General features: G+C 45.3%; 2 protein-coding genes across 2 annotated transcripts in view; one reads left to right on the top strand and one right to left on the bottom strand.

The window, feature by feature from the left end:
- Positions 1–5038: 5038 nt before the first annotated feature.
- On the bottom strand, positions 5039–22010 carry fam162a (family with sequence similarity 162 member A). The gene is made up of 5 exons (XM_084200318.1): positions 21631–22010; positions 15800–15940; positions 14039–14150; positions 8619–8727; positions 5039–5640 (listed from the first exon to the last, which is right to left on the bottom strand). Exons 1-5 carry the CDS (start codon positions 21671–21673, stop codon positions 5527–5529), a joined length of 519 nt encoding a protein of 172 aa, XP_084056444.1. The 5' UTR covers positions 21674–22010; the 3' UTR covers positions 5039–5526.
- Positions 22011–24052: 2042 nt separating this feature from the next.
- The window catches only part of mix23 (mitochondrial matrix import factor 23), a 44368-nt gene continuing 43068 nt past the window's right edge, over positions 24053–25352 (top strand). Inside the window, exon 1 of the mRNA XM_084200317.1 lies at positions 24053–24133. Coding sequence (XP_084056443.1) covers positions 24083–24133 — 51 coding nt within the window. The 5' untranslated portion in view covers positions 24053–24082. The remainder of the gene's footprint in view (positions 24134–25352) is intronic.

Consider the following 25352-nt stretch of genomic DNA (forward strand, 5'->3'; position numbering starts at 1 on the left):
ACAGAGTACTGGGTAGCTGCAGGAACAGGGTTGGAGAGCCCATGGCATACAGAGTACTGGGTAGCTGGAGGAACAGGGTTGGAGAGCCCATGGTATACAGAGTACTGGGTAGCTACAGGAACAGGGTTGGAGAGCCCACGGCATACAGAGTACTGGGTAGCTGGAGGAACAGGGTTGGAGAGCCCATGGCATACAGAGTACTGGGTAGCTGGAGGAACAGGGTTGGAGAGCCCATGGTATACAGAGTACTGGGTAGCTGCAGGAACAGGGTTGGAGAGCCCATGGTATACAGTTTGGGTGGAATATCACCTGTCGGGCAAAACAAAACAAAACACTGGTTGATGCAGTAGCGACCCGTCATTCAGGGCAGGTGGGGCAGAGCCCTACTCGTTTAGCTAAAATAATAAAATAAAATATACACATATACATACATATATATACATATATATATATACATACACACACACACACACACATATATACAGTGGGGGAAAAAAGTATTTAGTTAGCCACCAATTGTGCAAGTTCTCCCAATTAAAAAGATGAGAGGCCTGTAATTTTCATCATAGGTGCACGTCAACTATGACAGACAAAATGGGGGAAAACAAATCCAGAATATCACATTGTAAGATTTTTAATGAATTTATTTGCAAATTATGGTGGAAAATAAGTATTTGGTCAATAACAAACTTTCTCAATACTTTGTTATATACCCTTTGTTGGCAATGACACAGGTCAAACGTTTTCTGTAAGTCTTCACAAGGTTTTCACACACTTGCTGGTATTTTGGCCCATTCCTCCATGCAGATCTCCTCTAGAGCAGTGATGTTTTGGGGCTGTCGCTGGGCAACACGGACTTTCAACTCCCTCCAAAGATTTTATATGGGGTTGAGATTTGGAGACTGGCTAGGCCACTCCAGGACCTTGAAATGCTTCTTACGAAGCCACTCCTTCGTTGCCCGGGCGGTGTGTTTGGGATCATTGTCATGCTGAAAGACCCAGCCACATTTCATCTTCAATGCCCTTGCTGATGGAAGGAGGTTTTCACTCAAAATCTCACGATACATGGCCCCATTCATTCTTTCCTTTACACGGATCAGTCGTCCTGGTCCCTTTGCAGAAAAACAGCCCCAAAGCATGATGTTTCCACCCCCATGCTTCACAGTAGGTATGATGTTCTTTGGATGCAACTCAGCATTCTTTGTCCTCCAAACACGACGAGTTGAGTTTTTACCAAAAAGTTCTATTTTGGTTTCATCTGACCATATGACATTCTCCCAATCCTCTTCTGTATCATCCAAATGCACTCTAGCAAACTTCAGACGGGCCTGGACATGTACTGGCTTAAGCAGGGGGACACGTCTGGCACTGCAGGATTTGAGTCCCTGGCGGCGTAGTGTGTTACTGATGGTAGGCTTTGTTACTTTGGTCCCAGCTCTCTGCAGGTCATTCACTAGGTCCCCCCGTGTGGTTCTGGGATTTTTGCTCACCGTTCTTGTGATCATTTTGACCCCACAGGGTGAGATCTTGCGTGGAGCCCCAGATCGAGGGAGATTATCAGTGGTCTTGTATGTCTTCCATTTCCTAATAATTGCTCCCACAGTTGATTTCTTCAAACCAAGCTGCTTACCTATTGCAGATTCAGTCTTCCCAGCCTGGTGCAGGTCTACAATTTTGTTTCTGGTGTCCTTTGACAGCTCTTTGGTCTTGGCCATAGTGGAGTTTGGAGTGTGACTGTTTGAGGTTGTGGACAGGTGTCTTTTATACTGATAACAAGTTCAAACAGGTGCCATTAATACAGGTAACGAGTGGAGGACAGAGGAGCCTCTTAAAGAAGAAGTTACAGGTCTGTGAGAGCCAGAAATCTTGCTTGTTTGTAGGTGACCAAATACTTATTTTCCACCATAATTTGCTAATAAATTCATTAAAAATCCTACAATGTGATTTTCTGGTATTTTTTTCCTCAATTTGTCTGTCATAGTTGACGTGTACCTATTATGAAAATTACAGGCTTCTCTCATCTTTTTAAGTGGGAGAACTTGCACAATTGGTGGCTAACTAAATACATTTTTTCTCCACTGTACTACCCACCACGTTGACCTGTACGCTCTTGTTCGCTGGTCCTCACTACATATGTCGCCAAACCCACTGGCTCCAGGCCCTCTATAAATCAATGCTAGGCAAATCCCTGCCTTATCTTAGCTCATTGGTCACCATAGCAACACCCACCTGTAGTATGCGTTCCAGCAGGTATATCTCACTGGTCATCCCCAAAGCCAACACCTCCTTTGGCCGCCATTCCTTCCAGTTCTCTGCTGCCAATGACTGGAACGAACTGCAAAAATCTCTGAAGCTGGAGACACTTATCTCCCTCACTAACTTTAAGCATCAGTTGTCAGAGCACCTTACCGATCACTGCACCTGTACACAGCCCATCTGTAATTAGCCCACCCAACTACCTCATCCACATATTGTTATTTATTTTGCTCATTTGTACCCCAGTATCTCTATTTGCACATCATCTCTTGCACATCTATCATTCCAGTGTTAATAATTGTAATTATTTTGCACTATAGCCTATTTATTGCCTTACCTCCATAACTTACTACATTCGCACACACTGTATATATATTTTCTGTTGTATTTTTTTGACTTTATATTTTGTTTTACCCCATATATAACTCTGTGTTGTTGTTTTTAATCGCACTGCTTTGCTTTATCTTGGCCAGGTCGCAGTTGTAAATGAACTTGTTCTCAACTGGCTTCCTGGATAAATAAAGGGGAAATAAAATAAATAAAATAAAAATTCTGTAGTGGTGAGGCAGCCAGCGGAAAATACGGAGCGTGGGGTTGGTAATGTTCTTTAGTTGCGCCGTGATTGGCTCAGTGTTGTCACTTATGGGGACACCACATCACCGCATAATCTACGGGGAGAGCTTGAAAATTCAAGCCCCTTGGGTACTGCCATAGAGTTACATTAGAAGTGCCCATTCAAGAAGGCTCAAGGTCATTACATCAAATCACGTTATATCTACCGTAGCTTTGATTGGACTGATCATGTCAACATCATACTTTCAAAATCTTAGCTAGCTGTCATCATCATGAATCAAGTCGACAATCTACTGCCAAATCCTTTTCAATCCTTGTCATTTGAAGACAAATTATGAAGAGTAATTCAAGATAAAATGTATCGTTGCTCATCGGCCATTGGACATAAACATTACACAACAAGTTGGAAATCGCAAGTACAACAATGAGTGGTTTGGAAGGAATCAGTGGCTAACTGCAAGCATTCCAAAGCAATCACTAGCCTGCTATTCAGTGGAGAGGGTGTGTGGTCCAAGTCTGTGTTTAAGCTTGGAAAGGAAACCCTTAAACCCAAACATTCAACATTGGCCATGCTGTCAATCCAGCATGACTTCTGCCGCGTTCAGAACAACTGGAAACTCGGAACTGGGAAATCTCAGACTTCAGTGAGTTCTGGGAACTCTGACTGGGAAAAACGTTTTGAGCGGTCATCCAACTCGGAATTCCAAGTCGGGAACTCGTGCCTCTTTCTAGAGCTCTGACCTGAAGATCACTGACGTCATCATGATTCGATTGATTTTTTCAGAGTTCCCAGTTGTCTGGAAAGCACCATAAATCCAGGGAATGCCAGACTTTGATGACAATTTGCCCACGAAGGACCGCCGCGCCACCTTCCTGTTCAAGTGAGCACAGAACTAGGTGAGTCCAGAAATGTATTGTATTCTGCTGCATAAATGATGTAATATGCCAGGGAGATATGTATACTGTAGCTAAGAAAGTAATACTAAGTGTATGTTGTGTAGTAAGCTGTTAATAGCCCATGTGCCTCACCCTAATAATTTGGTCCCTTTCCCCCTCATAACTTAGCCTACTGTTCTGACTTGGTGGTGCACATGTAGCCTATAGCTTGTTTTAGAGAAATGTAATTGAATATTGTAAGAGCTTTCAATCTCTACACTGTAAGAACGGCCCATGTTCTGAATTGTCTCTGTACATTTCAAAAGTGCTGAACTAATAGTTATATTGACTACGTCCGTCCTAGCTCGCTCATGAATGTCTTCATCGAAATTACGGATTGCCTCTTATCCGCTCGTCGTCCCCTTATGCCATAGTTTGTACATCTCAATTGTCAGTAGAAACCACATTTGTTTAAGCAAGTCAGCCATATCAGTTGGTTTTTAAAAGGCAGTAAATGAGGCTGAATGAAGTGTTTCGCTGCCAGATGCCAGGTGTAGCAGTGGTAAGGTGTTGGGACTCTGCTGTTTGGACAGTGTTATGTAACTAACAGTTTATGGGACTGATGTCATCAAGGCAAAGGGTGGCTATTTGAAGAATCTTAAATATATTTTGATTTGTTTAACACTTTTTTGGTTATTACATTATTCCATGTGTTATTTCATAGTTTTGATGTCTTCACTATTATTCTACAATGTAAAAAAAAAAAGTAAAAATAAAGAAAAACCCTTGAATGAGTAGGTGTGTCTAAACTATTGACTGGTAGTGTATATCTCTCTCATTGGTTAGGACAGGTCTGTCTGTATGAAAGGGTTAGGACAGGTCTGTCTGTATGAAAGGGTTAGGACAGGTCTATCTGTTTGGGCTCCCGAGTGGCGCAGCGGTCTAAGGCACTGCATCTCAGTGCTTGAGGCGTCACTACAGACCCCCTTGTTCGTAACTGACTTGACTAGTTAAATAAAATTAAAATGAATGGACCCAGTGGAGAGTTCTCTTCATCTTGACCAAACATTGGTCAAGACTGTGCGCTAATGTGTTTAGATAAGGAAAACAACTTGTAGGTACCATTCTATTGTATAACGGGGTGGAAAGTCATCCAGATTCTCTCTCCGGTGTGTGTGTGGGACCCTCTTAACCAAGTGCAGCACCTAGCTTCTATTAAATATATACTTTAGTGTCCTTAGACCCAGAGTGTGGAGTTCCTTCCATCTCCTAACAGTACAGATCTTTTAATATCTCTGGCTGGCTCCCTAAAACACAGGACACCAGTCACATGGGGCATTCTAATATTTAATACATTCATTTCAAAAGGAAAACAACTTAACAAAACAAAGAACCAGACACAGCTCATATTGCTAGTGGCTGAATAACTACTGTACCTTATTAACTGTACTGAAATCCTGCTTCCTGATTGGATGAACAGTCCTACGGTACTAGAGATCTGGGGACAGCAGCTGCAGAACCACCGTTGGCCCAGTAGGGGAGTTCTTATAGCGTGACCATAGAGATAGAGGACTCTTCTCTGCCATTATACCGTCTGTGACAGCACAGGCAGTGCTGTTGAGGCCATCTCCATTTTAAATAAGTACCATTTCTCCCCACTCAGTTGACTACTTTAAAATGGTGGAAGCCCTCAATGGCAATGTCCATGCTAAAATGGGTTTTATCCATGAGGAGTCCTCTATCTCTATGAGTGTGACAAACAGGAAGGGCCCAGTGGGGGAGCTCTTACAGTGTGACACACAGGAAGGCAGGGTGTCTTCCTCATGGAGTCTTCTCAGCCAGGGCAGCCTCCTCTTTCTCCATCTTCGCCTCCTGCCTCCATCTTGCCTTCTTCTCCATGTTCTGACTTGTTAGCGACTCATGTCTGCCGGCAGCCTGGGGAACACACGCGATTGGTCAGTCGATCTTTCTCACACACACAAACACACCTGGGGCAGCGAAACGATTGGCGGGATTCAATCCCAGGCGCATTACAGCGCAGCGCGCTGGACAGCAGACGTCATTTATGCTTAAGCCGACATGCGCAGCGTTTTCCTGTGAATGATCTCCTGCTTTTAAAAGGCTGTTGGCTGTCCAGTGTATTTCTAATTTTTTTTTAAATTATGGATCCCCATTAGTAAAATTAAAGGCAATTACACATTTTAAAAACATTACAATACATTCATAACAGATTTCACAACATATTAAGTGTGTGCCCTCAGGCCTCTACTCTACTACCACATATCTATAACACAACATCCATGTGTACATGTATTGCGTATGTTATCGTGTGTGTGTGTCTGTTTGTGTTGCTTCACAGTCCCCGCTGTTCCGTAATGTGTATTTTTTAAATCCAATTTTACTTCTTGCAGGAGTTACTTGATGTGGAATAGAGTTCCATGTAGTCATGGCTCTATGTAGTACTGTGTGCCTCCCATAGTCTGTTCTGGACTTGGGGACTGTGAAGAGACCTCTGGTGGCATGTCTTTTGGGTAATGCATGGGTGTCGGTTCATTCAACATGTCAATATCTCTCACAAATACAAGTAGTGAGAAAGTCTCCCTCTCCTCCACTTTGAGCCAGGAGAGATTGACATGCATATTATTAATGTTAGCTCTCTGTGTACATCCAAGGGCCAGCCGTGCTGCCCTGTTCTGAGCCAATTGCAATTTTCCTAAGTCCCTCTTTGTGGCACCTGACCACATGACTGTACAGTAGTCCAGCTGGGACAAAACTAGGGCCTGCCTTGTTGATAGTGTTGTTAAGACTGCCAAGCTGCGCTTTATTATGGACAGACTTCTCCCCATCTTAGCTACTGTTGTATCAACATGTTTTGACCATGACAGTTTACAATCCAGGGTTCCTCCAAGCAGTTTAGTCTCCTCAACTTGCTCAATTTCCACATTATTTATTACAAGATTTAGTTGAGGTTTAGTGTTGAGTGAATGATTTGTACCAAATACAATGCTTTTAGTTTTTGAAATGTTTAGGACTAACTTATTCATTGCCACCCATTCTGAAACTAACTGCAGCTCTTTGTTAAGTGTTGCAGTCATTTCAGTTGCTGTAGTAGCTGACGTGTATAGTGTTGCGTCAGTCGCATACATAGAAACACTGGCTTTACTCAAGTGGCGCAGTGGTCTAAGGCTGTGCCACTAGAGATCCTGGTTTGAATCCAGACTCTGTCGTAGCCGGCCGCGACCGGGAGACCCATGGGGCGGCGCACAATTGGCCCAGCGTCGTCCAGGGTAGGGGAGGGAATGGCCGGCAGGGATGTAGCTCAGTTGGTAGAGCATGGCGTTTGCAACGCCAGGGTTGTGGGTTCGATTGCCACGGGGGGCCAGTATGAAAAATAAAAAAATAATATATGCACTCACTAACTGTAAGTCGCTCTGAATAAGAGCGTCTGCTAAATGACTAAAATGTAGTAAAGATTGAAAAAAGTAAGGGGCCTAGACAGCTGCCCTGGGGAATTCCTGATTCTACCTGGTTTATGTTGGAGAGGCTTTCATTAAAGAACACCCTCTGTGTTCTGTTAGACAGGTAACTCTTTATCCACATTATAGCAGGGGGTGTAAAGCCATAACACATACTTTTTTCCAGCAGCAGACTATTATCGATAATGTCAAAAGCTGCACTGAAGTCTAACAAAACAGCCCCCACAATGTTTTTATCATCAATTTCTCTCAGCCAATCATCAGTCATTTGTGTAAGTGCTGTGCTTGTTGAATGTCCTTCCCTATAAGCATGCTGAAAGTTTGTCGTCAATTTGATTACTGTAAAATAGCATTGTATCTGGTCAAACACAATTTTTTCCAAATGTTTACTAAGAGTTGGTAACAGGCTGATTGGTCGGCTATTTGAGCCAGTAAACGGGGCTTTAATAATATTCTTAGGTAGCGGAATGACTTTTGCTTCCCTCCAAGCCTGGGGGCACACACTTTCTAGTAGGCTTACATTGAAGATATGGTAAATTGGAGTGGCAATATCGTCTGCTATTATCCTCAGTAATTTTCCATCCACGTTGTCAGATCCCAGTGGCTTGTCATTGTTGATAGACAACAATTTGTTCACCTATTCCACACTCACTTTACGGAACTCAAAATTACAATGCTTGTCTTTCATAATTTGATCAGATATATTTGGATGTGTAGTGTCACTGTTTGTTGCTGGCATGTCATGCCTAAATTTGCTAATCTTGTCAATGAAAAAAATCATTAAAGAAGTTGGCAATATCAGTTGGTTTTGTGATGAAGAGCCATCTGATTCAATGAATGATGGAGTGGAGTTTGCCTTCTTACCCAAAATTTCATTTAAGGTGCTCAAAGCTTTTTACTATCATTCTTTATGTCATTTATCTTGGTTTCATAGTGTAGTTTCTTCTTTTTATTCAGTTTAGTCACATGATTTCTCAATTTGCAGTACAGTTGTAGAACACGTCTTGGATTGAATCCCGGGCTATATGTGTGGTGGGACTTCCTATGGGTTAAGGAAGGATCACATGATTCCATCCAGGTCATCAGGAGGGATCAGCCAATTAATTATACTGCTTGCAAACATTCCATAACTCCAGGGGGCAGTAAATCACCAACCTTGGCTTTATACCAGTTCAGACAACACCCTCCAGGGGGCAGTAAATCACCAACCTTGGCTTTATACCAGTTCAGACAACACCCTCCAGGTGGCAGTATGCACCCTTTCAGTTTGTTTACCAACTCATAGAAGTAGTAGAAGAAAAAATTGACTACTTCAAAATAGAGCACTGCCTGTGCTCTCACAGACCCCATAATGGGACAGATATAACATTACATCAGTGTCCCCCTCACCCTCTTCTATAGGATGACGGTGAACAGACAGGCTGCAATGATACTCACCCTCTTCCCCAGGATGACAGTGAACAGACAGGCTGCGATGGTGGCAATCATCATCCCGTAACACGCTTTCACTCTCACCTTGTTCCTGGCTGCATCTAGCATCTCAAACCTGCAACACACACAATATAGACATGGTGACAGAGTTCATCAGGAAGTGTAGAGGGGATGTTGTTCCCACTGTGACTTAAAACCTACCCAAACCAAAAACCGTGGATAGATGACAGCATTTGCTCAAAACTGAAAAGCGCGAACCACCACATTTAACCACCGCGACTAGAAATATGGTTGAATACAAACAGTGCAGTCATAAGGTAAGGTAACGTAAGGCAATTAAACAGGCAAAACTTCAGTACAGAGACAAAGTGGAGTCACAATTCAACGGCTCAGAAACCTGCCACGTCGCGGAAACCGACGTCTTGCTCCCGGACAAGCTAAACACCTTCTTCGCCCGCTTTGAGGATAAGACAGTGCCACCGACTCGGCCCGCTCCCAAGGACTGTGGGCTCTCGTTCTCTGACGTGAGTAAGACATTTAAGCGTGTTAACCCTCACGAGGCTGCCGGTCTAGACGGTATCCCTAGCCGCGTCCTCAGAGCATGGGGAGACCAACTGGCTGGAGTCTTTACAGACATATTCAATCTCTCCCTATCCCAGTCTGCTGTAGACACTTGCTTAAAGATGGCCACCATTGTTCCTGTACCCAAGAAAGCAAAGGTAACTGAACTAAATGTCTAAATCGCCCCATAGCACTCACTTCTGTCATCATGAGGTGCTTTGACAGGCTAGTTAAGGATCATATCACCTCTACCTTACCTGTCACCCTAGACCCACTTCAATTTGCATACCGCCCCAAAAGATCCACAGACGATGCAATCACCATCACACTGCACAATCCCATCTGGACAAGATGAATACCTATGTAAGAATGCTGTTCATTGACTATAGCTTAGCATTCAACACCACATTACCTTCCAAGCTCATCACTAAGCTCAGGGCCCTGGGTCTGAACCCCGCCCTGTGCAACTGGATCCTGGACTTCCTGACGGGCCGCCCCCAGGTGGTGAAGGTAGGAAACAACACCTCCACTTCGCTGATCCTCAACACTGGGGCCCTACAAGGGTGCGTGCTCAGCCCCCTCCTGTACTCCCTGTTCAACCATGACTGCGTGGCCAAGCACGCCTCCAACTCAATCATCAAGTTTGCAGACGACACAACAATAGTAGGTCCTCTGTAGCTCAGCTGGTAGAGCACGGCGCTTGTAACGCCAAGGTAGTGGGTTCGATCCCCGGGACCACCCATACACAAAAAAAAAAAAAAAAAAATGTATGCACGCATGACTGTAAGTCGCTTTGGATAAAAGCGTCTGCTAAATGGCATATTATTATTATTATTATTATTATTATTATTATTATATTATAGTAGGACTGATTACCAACAATGATGAGACCGCCTACAGGGAGGAGGCGAAGGCCCTGGCAGAGTGGTGCCAGGCAAATAACTCAACGTGATCAAGACAAAGGAGATGATCGTGGACTTCAGGAATCAGAAGAGGGTGCACCCCCCCTATCCACATCGACGGGACCGCAGTGGAGAAGGTGGAAAGCTTCAAGTTCCTCGGCGTACACATCACTAATGATGTGAAATGGTCCACCCACACAGACAGTGTGGTGAAGAAGGCGCAACAGAGCCTCTTCAACCTCAGGAGGCTGAAGAAATTTGGCTTGGCCCGTAAGACCCTCAAACTTTTCCAGATGCACAATTGAGAGCATCCTGTCGGGCTGTATCACCGCCTGGTACGGCAACTGCACCGCCCGCAACTGCAGGGCTCTCCAGAGGGTGGTACGGTCTGCCGAACGCATTACCGGGGGCAAACTACCCGCCCTCCAAGACACCTACAGCACCCGATTTCACAGGAAGGCCCAAAAGATCATCAAGGACATCAACCACCCGAGCCACTGCCTGTTCACCCCGCTATCATCCAGAAGGCAAGGTCAGTACAGGTGCATCAAAGCTGAAAAACAGCTTCTATCTCAAGGTCATCAGACTGTTAAATAGCCATCACTAGCCAACTACCACCCGGTTACATCTCAAGGTCATCAGACTGTTAAATAGTCATCACTAGCCGGCTATCACCCGGTTACTCAACCCTGCACCTTAGAGGCTGCTGCCCTATATACACAGACATGGAATCACTGGCCACTTTAATGTTTACATACCGTTTTACTCATTTCATATGTACATACTGTATTCTAAGTCAATGCCACTCAGACATTGCTCGTCCTAATATTTATACATTTCTTAATTCCATTCTTTTACTTTTAGATTTGTGTATTGTTTGATATTACTGCACTGTTAGAGCTATGAACACAAGCATTTCGCTACACCCACAATAACATCTGCTAAATTTGTGTATGTGACCAATAAAATTTGATTTCATTTATATACAAAAGTATGTGGACACCACTTCAAATTAGTGGCTTCAGCTATTTCAGCCACACCAGTTGCTGACAGGTGTATAAAATCGAGCACACAGCCATGCAATCTCCATAGACAAACATTGGCCTTACGGAAGAGCTCAGTGACTTTTAACGTGGCACAGTCATAGGATGCCACCTTTCCAACAAGTCAGTTCGTCACATTTCTGCCCTTCTAGAGCTGCCCCGGTCAACTGTAAGTGCTGTTATTGTGAAGTGGAAATGTCTAGGAGCAACAGCGGCTCAGCCGTGAAGTGGTAGGCCACACAAGCTGACAGAACGGGACCGCTGAAGTGCGTAGCGCGTCTGTCCTCGGTTGCAACACTCAATACAGAGTTCCAAACTGCCTCTGGAAGCAACGGCAGCACAAAAACGGTTCGTTGGGAGCTTCATGAAATGGGTTTCCATAGCTGAGCAGCCGCACACAAGCTTGACTGACCTGCACAGAGCCCTAACCTCAACCCCATAGGGATAAATTGGAACGCCGACTGCGAGCCAGGCCTAATCACCTAACATCAGTGCCAGACCTCACTAATGCTCGTGGCTGAATGGAAGCAAGTCCTCTCAGTAATGTTCCAACATCTAGTGGAAAGCCTTCCCAGAAGAGTGGAGGCTGTTATAGCAGCAAAGTGGGGGACCAATTCCATATTAATGCCCATGATTTTGGACTGAGATGTTCGACGAGCAGGTGTCCACATACTTTTGGTGTAGCATCTCAAACAGGCAACACACACAACATAGCATCTCAAACTGGCAACACACACAACATAGCATCTCAAACAGGCAACATATCATAATCAGGCAGAACATTTCAAAACTCCAGACGCGTTTTCCTGATGGAGTGACCATGTCAAAGAGGGACCCTAGTGGGGTGATTGGGTGTATAGGACCAGAGGCAGAGAGGGGTGTGGATAGGACCAGAGGCAGAGAGGGGTGTGTACAGGACCAGAGGCAGAGAGGGGTGTGTATAGGACCAGAGGCAGAGAGGGGTGTGTGTACAGGACCAGAGGCAGAGAGGGGTGTGTGTACAGGACCAGAGGCAGAGAGGGGTGTGTATAGGACCAGAGGCAGAGAGGGGTGTGTATAGGACCAGAGAAGGAGAGGGGTGTGTACAGGACCAGAGGCAGAGAGGGGTGTGTACAGGACCAGAGGCAGAGAGGGGTGTGTACAGGACCAGAGGCAGAGAGGGGTGTGTACAGGACCAGAGGCAGAGAGGGGTGTGTATAGGACCAGAGGCAGAGAGGGGTGTGTATAGGACCAGAGGCAGAGAGGGGTGTGGATAGGACCAGAGGCAGAGAGGGGTGTGGATAGGACCAGAGGCAGAGAGGGGTGTGGATAGGACCAGAGGCAGAGAGGGGTGTGTACAGGACCAGAGGCAGAGAGGGTTGTGTACAGGACCAGAGGCAGAGAGGGGTGTGTACAGGACCAGAGGCAGAGAGGGGTGTGTATAGGACCAGAGGCAGAGAGGGGTGTGGATAGGACCAGAGGCAGAGAGGGGTGTGGATAGGACCAGAGGCAGAGAGGGGTGTGTACAGGACCAGAGGCAGAGAGGGGTGTGTACAGGACCAGAGGCAGAGAGGGGTGTGTATAGGACCAGAGGCAGAGAGGGGTGTGTATAGGACCAGAGGCAGAGAGGGGTGTGTACAGGACCAGAGGCAGAGAGGGGTGTGGATAGGACCAGAGGCAGAGAGGGGTGTGTATAGGACCAGAGGCAGAGAGGGGTGTGTACAGGACCAGAGGCAGAGAGGGGTGTGGATAGGACCAGAGGCAGAGAGGGGTGTGTACAGGACCAGAGGCAGAGAGGGGTGTGTACAGGACCAGAGGCAGAGAGGGGTGTGTACAGGACCAGAGGCAGAGAGGGATGTGTATAGGACCAGAGGCAGAGAGGGATGTGTATAGGACCAGAGGCAGAGAGGGGTGTGTACAGGACCAGAGGCAGAGAGGGGTGTGTATAGGACCAGAGGCAGAGAGGGGTGTGTACAGGACCAGAGGCAGAGAGGGGTGTGTATAGGACCAGAGGCAGAGAGGGGTGTGTACAGGACCAGAGGCAGAGAGGGGTGTGTACAGGACCAGAGGCAGAGAGGGGTGTGTATAGGACCAGAGGCAGAGAGGGGTGTGCATAGGACCAGAGGCAGAGAGGGGTGTGCATAGGACCAGAGGCAGAGAGGGGTGTGTACAGGACCAGAGGCAGAGAGGGGTGTGGATAGGACCAGAGGCAGAGAGGGGTGTGTACAGGACCAGAGGCAGAGAGGGGTGTGGATAGGACCAGAGGCAGAGAGGGGTGTGTACAGGACCAGAGGCAGAGAGGGGTGTGTACAGGACCAGAGGCAGAGAGGGGTGTGTACAGGACCAGAGGCAGAGAGGGGTGTGTACAGGACCAGAGGCAGAGAGGGATGTGTATAGGACCAGAGGCAGAGAGGGGTGTGTACAGGACCAGAGGCAGAGAGGGGTGTGTATAGGACCAGAGGCAGAGAGGGGTGTGTACAGGACCAGAGGCAGAGAGGGGTGTGTATAGGACCAGAGGCAGAGAGGGGTGTGTACAGGACCAGAGGCAGAGAGGGGTGTGTACAGGACCAGAGGCAGAGAGGGGTGTGTACAGGACCAGAGGCAGAGAGAGGTGTGTGTGGGGGTGTGGGGGGGGGGGGGGGTGTTTGTACGTGACAGTGTGCAGATCATTTCGCAGATGTCAGGAACCCAAACCACAGCAATTACCTCAAACAACCTGCTACAGACACAGACCTCAAAAATAACCTGCTACAGACACAGACCTCAAAAATAACCTGCTACAGACACAGACCTCAAACATAACCTGCTACAGACACAGACCTGAAAGAGAGAGACAAAGCGGAACAGAGGCAAATAGACCTCATTTGAACTACAGTGTTAAGACCCAATCAGGGGCGGGTGTGTTGGGAGGTCTGGTTGTAAACAGGAAGTGTCCACTTACGACACTAGCTCTGGGATCTGGTCGGGGGTCTTGAAGCGTCCAGACCAGACTAGGATCCTCTGGTCCATGGGAGAGGGCCTGTAGCCGGGGAGTTTAAAGGCTGGACGGGGAGCTGGGCACAAAGGAGACACAACAATCAATGCACATAGACGAGGTCACGAAAACCATTCTCGTGACTCAAATGGGGGAGAAGTCCACGTATTGTGATTCTGGATGGCCAGATAGCTAGCAATAATAGAAAGAAACTGCCATGTGGGGAATCTAGGTGGCTCGTTTCAGCTAGTTTTATCTTGTTCTTGATACCATGTCATGTTTTGAGGTGTTTTGACTGATGTCTATGCTAATATGGCTCAAATTAGCTAGCTGTCCAACAACCTTAATGATGCATGAGAGACAACAAGTGCTCATTGTGCAAATGTATTTATGTTTCAATAAACATTGGAGAAGAAATTTAGTTTACGTGCTGTCAACAATCTATGCTAACCCCGTCTGTTTTGCCCCATAGTTGTGCACGTGTCGGTTTTGTTGCTGAACAACCAACCCGTCTATAGCAGCAGTTCGGTTGTTCATCATGAATTCAGCATAGCAAGTTTGTATGAAGGTCTGGTTCTTAAATGGGTAAATAGTTGAATCCATTCTCCGGAAACCTTGTCCGAACCAGAACGGCCCATAGCCTCCTGTCCCATCTCCTGTTTCTGTAGTGAGGCAGCTGGATGTACTGTTCAGTATCCCTCCTGGACAGGAATATCGTTTATTGTATAGAGACTGTTAATTCCACATTCCTGACCCAAGACTCAGATTTAGGAATCTTTTAAATTTCACACGCTCCGGCCGTTAGCGTCGACCTCCATGGGTGACATCCCTTCCTGCTCATCCTCAGGAGAGTGAACTTTCCCCCAGTTTCTATGGCAACTAAATATCAGGCACCCTGTGGCTAAGACTAGACTGAGATCAGATGATTAATGAGATATTATTACTGAGATTAGACTGAAGCGTTGGCTCAGTGGTTTACTAACAGATACCTACAGTACAAAGCTGATGTTGCCATGACTACCTGTGCTATCTTTTGGATCAGTTTGAAGGAACCTCTTACACCACATAAGTATTTGTTTTGTACTGTGGGTCCACTGGGAACAAAAATACTCTCTGGAATGACTTCCTGACTGAGCACATAGTGACATGGATTAGACCGGGTCGGAGTCTGGAGAACATGGATTAGACCGGGTCGGAGTCTGGAGAACATGGATTAGACAGGGTCGGAGTCTGGAGAACATGGATTAGACAGGGTCGGAGTCTGGAGAACAGACAGACAGACAGGGTCAGGGGCTGGAGGACAGACAGACAGATAGGGTCAGGGGCTGGAGGACAGACAGACAGACAGGGTCGGAGTCTGGAGAACAGACGGACAGACAGGGTCAGGGGCTGGAGAACAGACAGACAGACAGACAGGGTCAGGGGCTGGAGAACAGACAGACAGACAGACAGACAGACAGGGTCAGGGGCTGGAGAACAGGATTAGACAGGGTCGGAGTCTGGAGAACAGACAGACAGACAGACAGGGTCAGGGGCTGGAGGACAGACAGACGGACAGACAGGGTCAGGGGCTGGAGAACAGACAGACAGACAGACAGACAGGGTCGGAGTCTGGAGAACAGACAGACAGGGTCAGGGGCTGGAGAACAGGATTGGACAGGGTCAGGATAATTAAATCAGCTTAACTCATCCGTCACCAGGGAATCAGGTGTGTGTTTGTGTTCCTACCATGTGCTGGGACTGCAGGTGCTGCGGGCGGAGGCTCTGGGTTTCCTGTCTGAGGTTTACTGCACATCCACCTCTGTCCCCCCAGCTCAGCAAGAGCTCTGCTCCGACCCACCATCTGTCCCACCTGTCTGTACCATTGACCTGTGAGAGAGAACACCACATCAGTCAGTCAGACCTTTAACCGCTTCAATGAGAACAGTCTAAGCCTCCAGAGTGGCGCAGCGGTCTAAGACACTGTATCGCAGTGCTTGAGGCGTCACTACAGACCCGGGTTTGATCCCAGAATGTGTCACAACCGGGAGTCCCATATGGCGGCGCACAATTGGCCCAGTGTCGTCTGGGTTAGGGGAGGGTTTGGCCGGGGGGGCTTTCCTTGGCTCATCGCGCTCTAGCGACTCCTTGTGGCAGGCCAGGCGCTTGCAGGCTGACTTCGGTCGTCAGTTGAACAGTGTTTCCTCCGACACGTCGGTGCAGCTGGCTTCCGGGTTAAGCGGGCGGGTGTTAAGAAGCATGGTTTGGCGGATCATGTTTCGGAGGACGCATGACTCGACTTTAGCCTCTCCAGAAACCGTTGGGGAGTTGCAGCGATGAGACAAGATCGTAATTGGATCACAATTGGATATCACGAAATTGGGGAGAAAAGGCGGTAAAACACAACAAAGAAAATACCATGCTATGAGCTGAACACTGGCTCACACAACGACCACGCCTGATTACATTTTACTTTATGACTTTACTTTGTGATATCCATATTGGTAGTTACAATCTTGTTTCATCGCTGCAACTCCCCTATGGAGTCGGGAGAGGCGAAGGTTGAGAGCTACGCGTCCTCCGAAACACCACCCTGCCAAGCCGCACTGCTCGCTTAACCCAGAAGCGCACTGCTCGCTTAACCCAGAAGCACCAATGTGTCGGAGGAAACACTGTTGAACTGACGACCAAAATCAGCCTGCAGGCACCCAGCCCGCCACAAGGAGTCACTAGAGCATGATGAGACAAAAACATCCCAGCCGGCCCTCTACTTACCACGGACGACGATGTGCCAATTGTGCACCACCACATGGGTCTCCTGGTCACGGCAGGCTGTGACACAGCCTGGGATCGAACCAGAGGGTGTAGTGGTGCCTTAGACCGCTGCGGCACTCGGGAGGCCCTGATTACATATTTAAACATTTCAAAATCAGGTATATGCTAAACAACCATTTTCAGGTCTTGCCATACATTTTCAAGTAGATTTAAGTTAGGGCTGTCCGACTAAAAACAATCTTGGTCAACCGAGAGTAGTCTGTTCTTTCGACCAATCAACATTTGAAAAGGTGTATTTTTCCATATATAGACAAACCCTACACGGGTTTAAAAAAGATCTACTATACGCACTGAGCTTGTCTGATGCTTTAACCCATTCAAACTATTGTAATGGTTTAACAACAAATTCTCTCTCGCTCTCTACACTTCACTGCTTATATAAAGGAATAATGGACGGTTGAAATAAGGGTGAAGAGCTATATTAAGTTTCCACATTTTGTTGTGAAACAGCCTAAATAAAAAATTGATTGTGTCACTGGCCTACACCAAGTACCCCATATTGTCAAAGTGGAATAGGGCTGTCCAAAAAAAATTGGCCAACCGAAAGTATGTTCTTTCGACCAATCGATTGCGTAACTAGGTGTGCGTCCTTACTCAAATGTATTTTTTAAAGCCCTTTTTACATCAGCAGATGTCACAAAGTGCTATACAGAAACCCAGCCTAAAACCCCAAACAGCAAGCAATGCAGATGTAGAAGCACGGTGGCTAGGAAAAACTCCCTAGAAAGGCAGGAACCTAGGAAGAAACCTAGAGAGGAACCAGGCTCTGAGGGGTGGCCAGTCCTCTTCTGGCTGTGCTGGGTGGAGATTATAACAGTACATGTCCATTAAGGCCAGATTTTTCTCCAAGACGTTCAAACATTCATAGATGACCAAATAATAATCAGTGTGCCTTTCTGTTCACCTTCGCACCCCTGGGCCAGAACACAGTCGACCATGGAACCTACAGTAAAGACTTAAAGGTCGAGACAGAGTCTGCGTCTCTCACATAGATAGGCAGACCAATCCATAAAAATGGAGCTCTATAGGAGAAAGCCCTGCCGCCAGCTGTTTGCTTAGAAGTTCTAGGGACAATAAGGAGGCCTGCGTCTTGTGACCGTAGCGTACGTGTAGGTACAGTTGAAGTCGGAAGTTTACATACACCTTTGCCAAATACATTTAAACTCAGGTTTTCACAATGTGACTTTTAATCCTAGTAAAGATTCCCTGTCTTAGGTCAGTTAGCATCACCACTTTATTTTAAGAATGTGAAACATCAGAATAATCGTAGAAAGAATGATTTATTTCAGCTTTTATTCATTTCATCACATTCCCAGTGGGTCAGAAGTTTACATACACTCAATTAGTATTTGGTAGCATTGCCTTTAAATTGTTTAACTTGTAATACCAACATGTTTCAAGCAGACCACCATAGTCCCCATGCCCAAGAACACTAAGGTAACCTGCTTAAATGACTACCGACCCGTAGCACTGACGTCTGTAGCCATGAAGTGCTTTGAAAGGCTGGTCATGGCTCACATCAACACCATCATCCCAGAAACCCTAGACCCCTCCAATTTAAATATCGCCCCAACAGATCCACAGATGATGCAATCTCTATTGCACTCCACACTGCCCTTTCCCACCTGGACAAGAGGAACAACTATGTGAGAATGCTATTCATTGACTACAGCTCAGCGTTCAACACCATAGTGCCCTCAAAGCTCATCACTAAGCTAAGGACCCTGGGAGTAAACACTTCCCTCTGCAACTGGATCCTGGGCTTCCTGACGGGCCGCCCCCAGGTGGTAAGGGTAGGTAACAACACATCTGCCATGCTAATCCTCAAAAGGGGGCCCCTCAGGGGTGCGTGCTCAGTCCCCTCCTGTACTCCCTGTTCACCCATGACTGCATGGCCAGGCACGACTCCAACACCATCATTAAGTTTGCCGATGACGCAACAGTGGTAGGCCTGAATACCGACAACGATGAGACAGCCTATAGGGAGGAGGTCAGAGACCTGGCCGTGTGATACCAGGATAACAACCTCTCCCTCAATGTGACCATGACAAAGGAGCTGATTGTGGACTACAGAAAAATAAAAAAATTAAATAAAAAAAGTAGGGCCGAGCACTACAGCCCCCATTCTCATCGACGGGGCTGTAGTGGAACAGGTTGAGAGCTTCAAGTTCCTTGGTGTTCACATCACCAACAAACTATCATGGTCCAAACACACCAAGACAGTCGTGAAGAGGGCATAACAAAACCTATTCCCCATCAGGAGACTGAAAAGATTTGGCATGGGTCCTCAGATCCTCAAAAAGTTATACAAATGCACCATCGAGAGCATCCTGACTGGTTGCATCACCGCCTGGTATGGCAACTGCTCGGCCTCCGACCGCAAGGCACTACAGAGGGTAGTGCGTACGGCCCAGTACATCACTGGGGCCAAGCTTCCTGCCATCCAGGACCTCTATACCAGGCGGTGTCAGAGGAAGGCTCTAAACATTGTCAGACTCGAGCCACCCTAGTCATAGACTGTTCTCTCTGCTACCACACGGCAAGCGGTACCGGAGCGCCAAGTCTAGGTCCAAAAGGCTTCTTAACAGCTTCTACCCCCAAGCCATAAGACTCCTGAACAGCTAATCATGGCTACCCAGACTATTTGCATTGTCCACCCCACCCCCTCTTTTTACACTGCTGCTACTCTGTTTATTATCTATGCATAGTCACTTTAACTCTACCCACATGTACATATTACCGAAATTATCTCGACTAACCGGTGCCCCAGCACATTGACTGTACCGGTACCCCCTGTATATAGCCTCCCTACTGTTATTTTATTGCTGCTATTTAATCTTATCTATTTTTTACTTAACACTTTTCTTAAAACTGCATTGTTGGTTAAGAGTTTGTAAGTAAGCATTTCACTAAGGTCTACACCTGTTGTATTCGGCGCATGTGGTAAAGACAATTTGATTTGAGTGGCCTAGTTACCGTTTTGACTTAAATCTGCTTGGAAATCTATGGCAAGACCTAAAAATGGTTGTCTAGCAATGATCCACAAACAATTTGACAGAGTTTGAAGAATTTTGCAAAGAATAATGAGCAACTGTTGCACAATCCTGGTGTGGAACGTTCTAGAGACTCACCCAGAAAGACTCTCAGCTGTAACTCCGACAAAGATGATTCAAACATGTATTGACTCATGGGGTTTAATACTTATCTAAAAATTTTACAAATGTTAGAATTTTTCTTCCACTTTGACAGAGTATTTTGTGTAGATCGTTGACAAATTACAATTAAATCCATTTTTATCTCACTTTGTAACAATTTGGAAAAAGTGAAGGGGTGTGAATACTTTCTGAAGGCACTTTAAAGATATATATATATATATACACATATACATACACACACAAATGTTGGAATCACTTTATGTGAAGACTAAAGGGTGTGCAACTTGGCTCCTTATGTAAGGGATAAACGCCAACATTCTGTACATTAACTTGGAAATAATGGACGACGCAGCGTCATTTTCTCAAAGTAATGTACAGACGGAGGCATTTATCCCGCTTATACCACAGTTGCCAAAGAAAACAATATGAAAGCACACATTTAACGGTAGGAACACGTATTTCCGCTGATATTTTCATTTTTATAAGCAAATACATACTTTCTCATTTTCTGGCATATTATTGTGTCATGATTGCAAGGTGTCCCGATATCTGGTTTTAATGTCCATTATAGAATGCCCTTCCAGCCAATCAGAAATGACTATTCAACAATGCTGTGGTATAAATAAGGAATAATGGACAGTTGAGATCATGTTGCTAGGTCACGTGGTTGAAGAGCTATAGAAATTGTTACGTTTCAAATATTTATATAGAATTGTGTAAGTGCTTTATGGGAAAACCAAAGTGTACGATGTGTTTCCCTACCCTGTGAACAATCCAAAGTTGGTTTGAGGTGCCTAGGTCATATGATCAAGGAGCTATTGAAATTAGTCAAAAACGATACTAACAAATTAAGGTAAAAGAAATCCATACATTTTTTCAGGAAACCAAAAGGGTGTGTGATGTGTCCCTACCATTTCAACATTTTAAAGTTTGTTTTGTCTGTCAGTCACATGGTTAAGGAGCTATTGCATTTTAAATATAAGAAACATTTAAAAATCATTTTATGAAAAAAAAAGGGTGTGCAACATACTGAGGTTGCTAAGTCACATGGTTGAAGAGCTGACATTTTTTAAGTTTCAATTATTTATAATTTTGTAAGTACTTTATGGTAAAACGAAAAGGTGTGCAGCATGTGTCCCTTCCTTCTGAACAGTTTAAAGTTTGTTTGAATTTTCTCGGTGATGTGGTCAAAGTTATTTAACATTTGAATGTTGTAATCATGCACTTTGTTGACGGTACCTAACTAGCTGCATTAGACTGTGGGCTAGGCTGCCTACTCCATTGCCGTGTGATTATGAACATCAAGTCGGAGTCGGGAAAATAAGACCTGTGCAATGTTGTACACCATTTTTCCGAAACGGAATACTGTACTTCCAATCGTTCGCGAGCTATTGAAGTTTGAAGCTCCGAATGTCTGGCTAATATCGAAACTCAAACCAACTACCAACCAAACCAAACCAACTACCAACCAAACCAACTAACACGGTTCTAGACCGTCTGTTGTACGTGATTGTTGTCCCACAATGTTCTTCAACCATAGATATAGAAGGGTTCAAACTGTCCAAGACAACACCGACATGCAATACTCACATATGGGCGTGCCAATGGCATTGTAGGATCTGATGAAGTTCATGTTAAAAGGTTTTAAATAAGATGCGACGTTATTATGCCATGAAAGCGTAACAAAAATGTTCGTCGACTGTTCCCTTCAGCTGTTGAAAGTCACGCAGCACAATACACGTACGATCCAAAATATATATCTGCGACCCGTCACTAGTTACCACAACCACAAAGTCACAATTACGTCTAAACGTCGCTTATTTCTACAATGTATCGCCTTAAAATCTGATGTGAAACCTAACCACACTGCTAAAAGTATGCCTAACCTAGACATAAAAGCTAATTTTAGTTTTCATAAATTTTTACGATATAGCCCATTTCTACTTTGTGGCTGTGGTAATTAGTGACATACGCGTTGCAGGGAAGTAAGAAGGACCCTACATGAGCGCAGGGTGCCTTACTATCGCCTGCTCAATAAATCATGTTACACAAAGTTATTTATTACAGAAATGTTATTTTAAAAAATTCAGTGTCTATTCAGTGTCTTTGATGGTACTTCAGACAGAGCTCACTCCGGTAAATCAGTACCTGTACTGTACATTGTCATGGGACATGAATGAGGCTTTTGTTGGTGGAACCATAAGGAGAGGAAGTACAAACCAACGACGCTAGACAGAGAGGAATATGCTTAAGCAAAAGGCAGTTTATTAAACAACAGAGATAGCTGGTACTGCTCAAGCTACATGCATGGACCCATTCAGTTGCCTCTTATGGAGACAGTTGAAAAGGGATAAAAAACAGAGTTTACAGCATTACTTTATACAATGCAACACAAAGGAAGGGGTCCTTCTTCTAGTCCCTTGATTGGTTCCCGAGGCGTAGGAGGCGGGTCTGCTCTGTCCAGAGTAGAAGCCCCTTTGGTGCACGGCAGAGTCCTCTGCCCTTGGCACCCGACCAGTAGAAAGAAGTGCAGTTTGTGTGTGTGCGTAACTCGTGAGGCATGAGGATGAGTGTGCGTATGCATGGAGATGTGTGTGTGAATGTGTGTATGTTCTCAAAGGAAAGACTCGTGGGGAGCAACCAGATTGTGGCCTGTGGCGTGGGTGTTGTCCTTGAGAAGATATTGGCTCTGTCCATTGTTCTTGCATAGGAACAGCATTGATTGAAAACAAGCTCCTAACATTAAAATGGGTCATATTTACTACGACACTTTCACAATTAAATTCCATGTTTATTCGGCGAATCTTTGGTGCAAAAGTATGAACGGAAATCAACTTTATCATATCGTAATATTGAATGTTAATTATCAGTTTGTTATTTCAGTAAATATCGTTTTTATCATTTGGAAGCGCTTATTATAGGCGTCTAGTGAGTCTTTGTGTTTCTGTTGGTCAGAGGGAGAAGACGCTCAAAGTTAAACAAATGGGGGAAAGGTCTGTGAATTGCTCTCAAGAAAAGGGCACCATTGAATGGAGTGATTACTGGGGTAGCAATAAATGTAAAAGCTGACCAACTGAAGGGGAAGATTCCCGGTGTGTGATGCTCGTCGTTTGGTGCGACGCAGACAGGGTGGCGTGACGGGAGAAATAGAAGAGTCATTGTCTGTTGAAGTTGAGTCGTTGCCTGACAAAGTAAAGTTAGGATATATAAGTTATCCTGTTCGAGCTTATGTGCCGAAAACATTATGATGTTACAGGTGTCAAACTTATGGGCAAGTGGCAGCAGTGTGTAGGAGGGAGGTTCCTAGGTGTGAGAAGTGTGCAGAAGGGCATGAGACAAAATAATGTGTAGCATTGGGGAAAGTAGTGGTATGTGCTAATTGTAGGGGTGCCCATGGGGCTGGGGATCAGAAATGTCCCGTGCGAGAGAAGCAGGTTGAGGTTTCCAGGATTAGAGTAGTGAAGAAGTTGTCATATGCTGAGGCAGGGAAGAAAGTAGAGGAAGATGGGTCAAGGGGGGGGGGGGGGGGGGGGGGGGTAGTAGATCTGTACCAGTACAGAGGGATAGGCCAACAAGTGATATATGTTTCAGTAAGATTGGGTTTTTAGCGTTTATAGCAATGGTTATACTGCAGGGATGGAACGTAAGTCTAAGAAAATTGAGGTAGTGGTGGCAGCTGCAGAGAGGTATTTGGGTGTGCGAGACTTGACATCAGAAGAGTTACAGGGAGTGTTAATCAGCTTGAGGGCATGAGGTAGGAATGAATATATTTAAATAGTGGAGTAGGGTGGTGTTAATTATTAATAATATTTTTGAATTTGTAAGTGTAGTGTTAGATGGTAGGGTATTTCTTTATTTTATTTTTCAAGCAAAATATAAGGGAGTTGTACTCCAGTCTAGTAGGGGGCGGTAATGCACCAAATTGGATGCCAACCGCCGTTAAACCTCATCGAATAAGAATAATTATTTTCAGGCATTCTGGCTGGGCACATATTTCTTGTGTTGAGCATGGAGGACCCGTGGGAGGACCTTATAAACCACTATGGCGGCGCCCGACGGAACTTTAAACTGTGAGGACTTTTCAATGTTTCAGGTAATACTGGCGTCAGCTTTTTGTATTCAATGAAGAGCATTTTAGTATGACATTCACGACAACCGATAAACACTGATAATTGTCAAGCTCTGTGTCGTGATCGGATTGAATGAATGACCCCTGCTGGTATGGACCTAGCTCTCAAAGTTGTAGAACCCTGTATTATCGGCATATTCAACAGTATTTAAGAAATATATTATCTTCAACAGTGTTATCCTGTGATCAAGCCGTCAATGTTATGTGATTATTGGTGTCGTAAAAATGTTAGCTAACCGTTTAGCAATTAGCATGTTTGACATTTCAGTGGATATACTACTATTATCAGCTTTTTGAGAAGCGGTTTAGCAAAAAATATACATCCCGTATAAGTATATGGTCCCAATTTTATTGAAAACCTTACAATTTTGTTCAATTACAAGATAACGTTGTCCGTTTAATTCTGTAAAAAAAAAGAGACACCGACCTCTTCTCCGAAGTGTTTACTATAATATAATAATAATAATATGCCATTTAGCAGACGCGTTTATCCAAAGCGACTTAGTCATGTGCGCATACATTTTTACGTATGGGTGGTCCTGGGGATCGAACCCACTACCTTGGCGTTACAAGCGCCGTGCTCTACCAGCTGAGCTACAGAGGACCACAACATTTAGCAGACACTTTACTTACCGTCATCCGTGCTTACATTTTACGTGGGCGGCCTCGGGGTCCGAACCCACTACCATGGCGCTACAAACGCCATGCTCTACCCCACTGAGCCACATAGGACTACGTCTACTATACTGAATAAAAATATAGACGCAACAATTTAAAGATTTTACTGAGTTACAGTTCATATGAGGAAATCAGTCAATTGAAATAAATTCATTAGGCCCTAATCTATGGATTTCACATGACTGGGCAGGAGTGCATCCATGGGTGGCCTGGGAGGGCATATCGCTATTTCCAGTTGTCTTAGCTCTCTCTAATAACACCAGTGACTGCTTTATGCCTCTCTCCCATGTCAATGATGCCTTGCCTATTGCTGTTTGGGTTAGTTCTTATTATACAATTTCACTGTAGAACCCCTAGTCCCTCTCAAACTGCCTCAAATAGTTCCTTTGTTCCACCCCCCATACACGCCGAGACCGGCCCAATCGGTGCCTCCAGTGACGCTATCTCTTTCATTGTTACCCAACGCTTAGGGTTACCTGAACTCTACTCATATCCTTCCATATCC

This window comes from Coregonus lavaretus, assembly GCF_964263955.1.
Source record: "Coregonus lavaretus genome assembly, contig: HAP1_SCAFFOLD_257, whole genome shotgun sequence".
Classification (NCBI taxonomy): Eukaryota; Metazoa; Chordata; class Actinopteri; order Salmoniformes; family Salmonidae; genus Coregonus; species Coregonus lavaretus.

Bases quoted from the DNA above. Each gene is read 5' to 3' on its own strand.
- fam162a (XM_084200318.1), bottom strand. From the start codon at position 21,673: ATGAACTTCATCAGATCCTACAATGCCATTGGCACGCCCATAT. The intron at 15,941-21,630 runs GTGAGTATTGCA...TCTCTCTCACAG, and splicing joins TGCCATTGGCACGCCCATAT to GTCAATGGTACAGACAGGTG. The intron at 5,641-8,618 runs GTGAGTATCATT...TGTGTTCCCCAG, and splicing joins CTGTCATCCTGGGGAAGAGG to GCTGCCGGCAGACATGAGTC.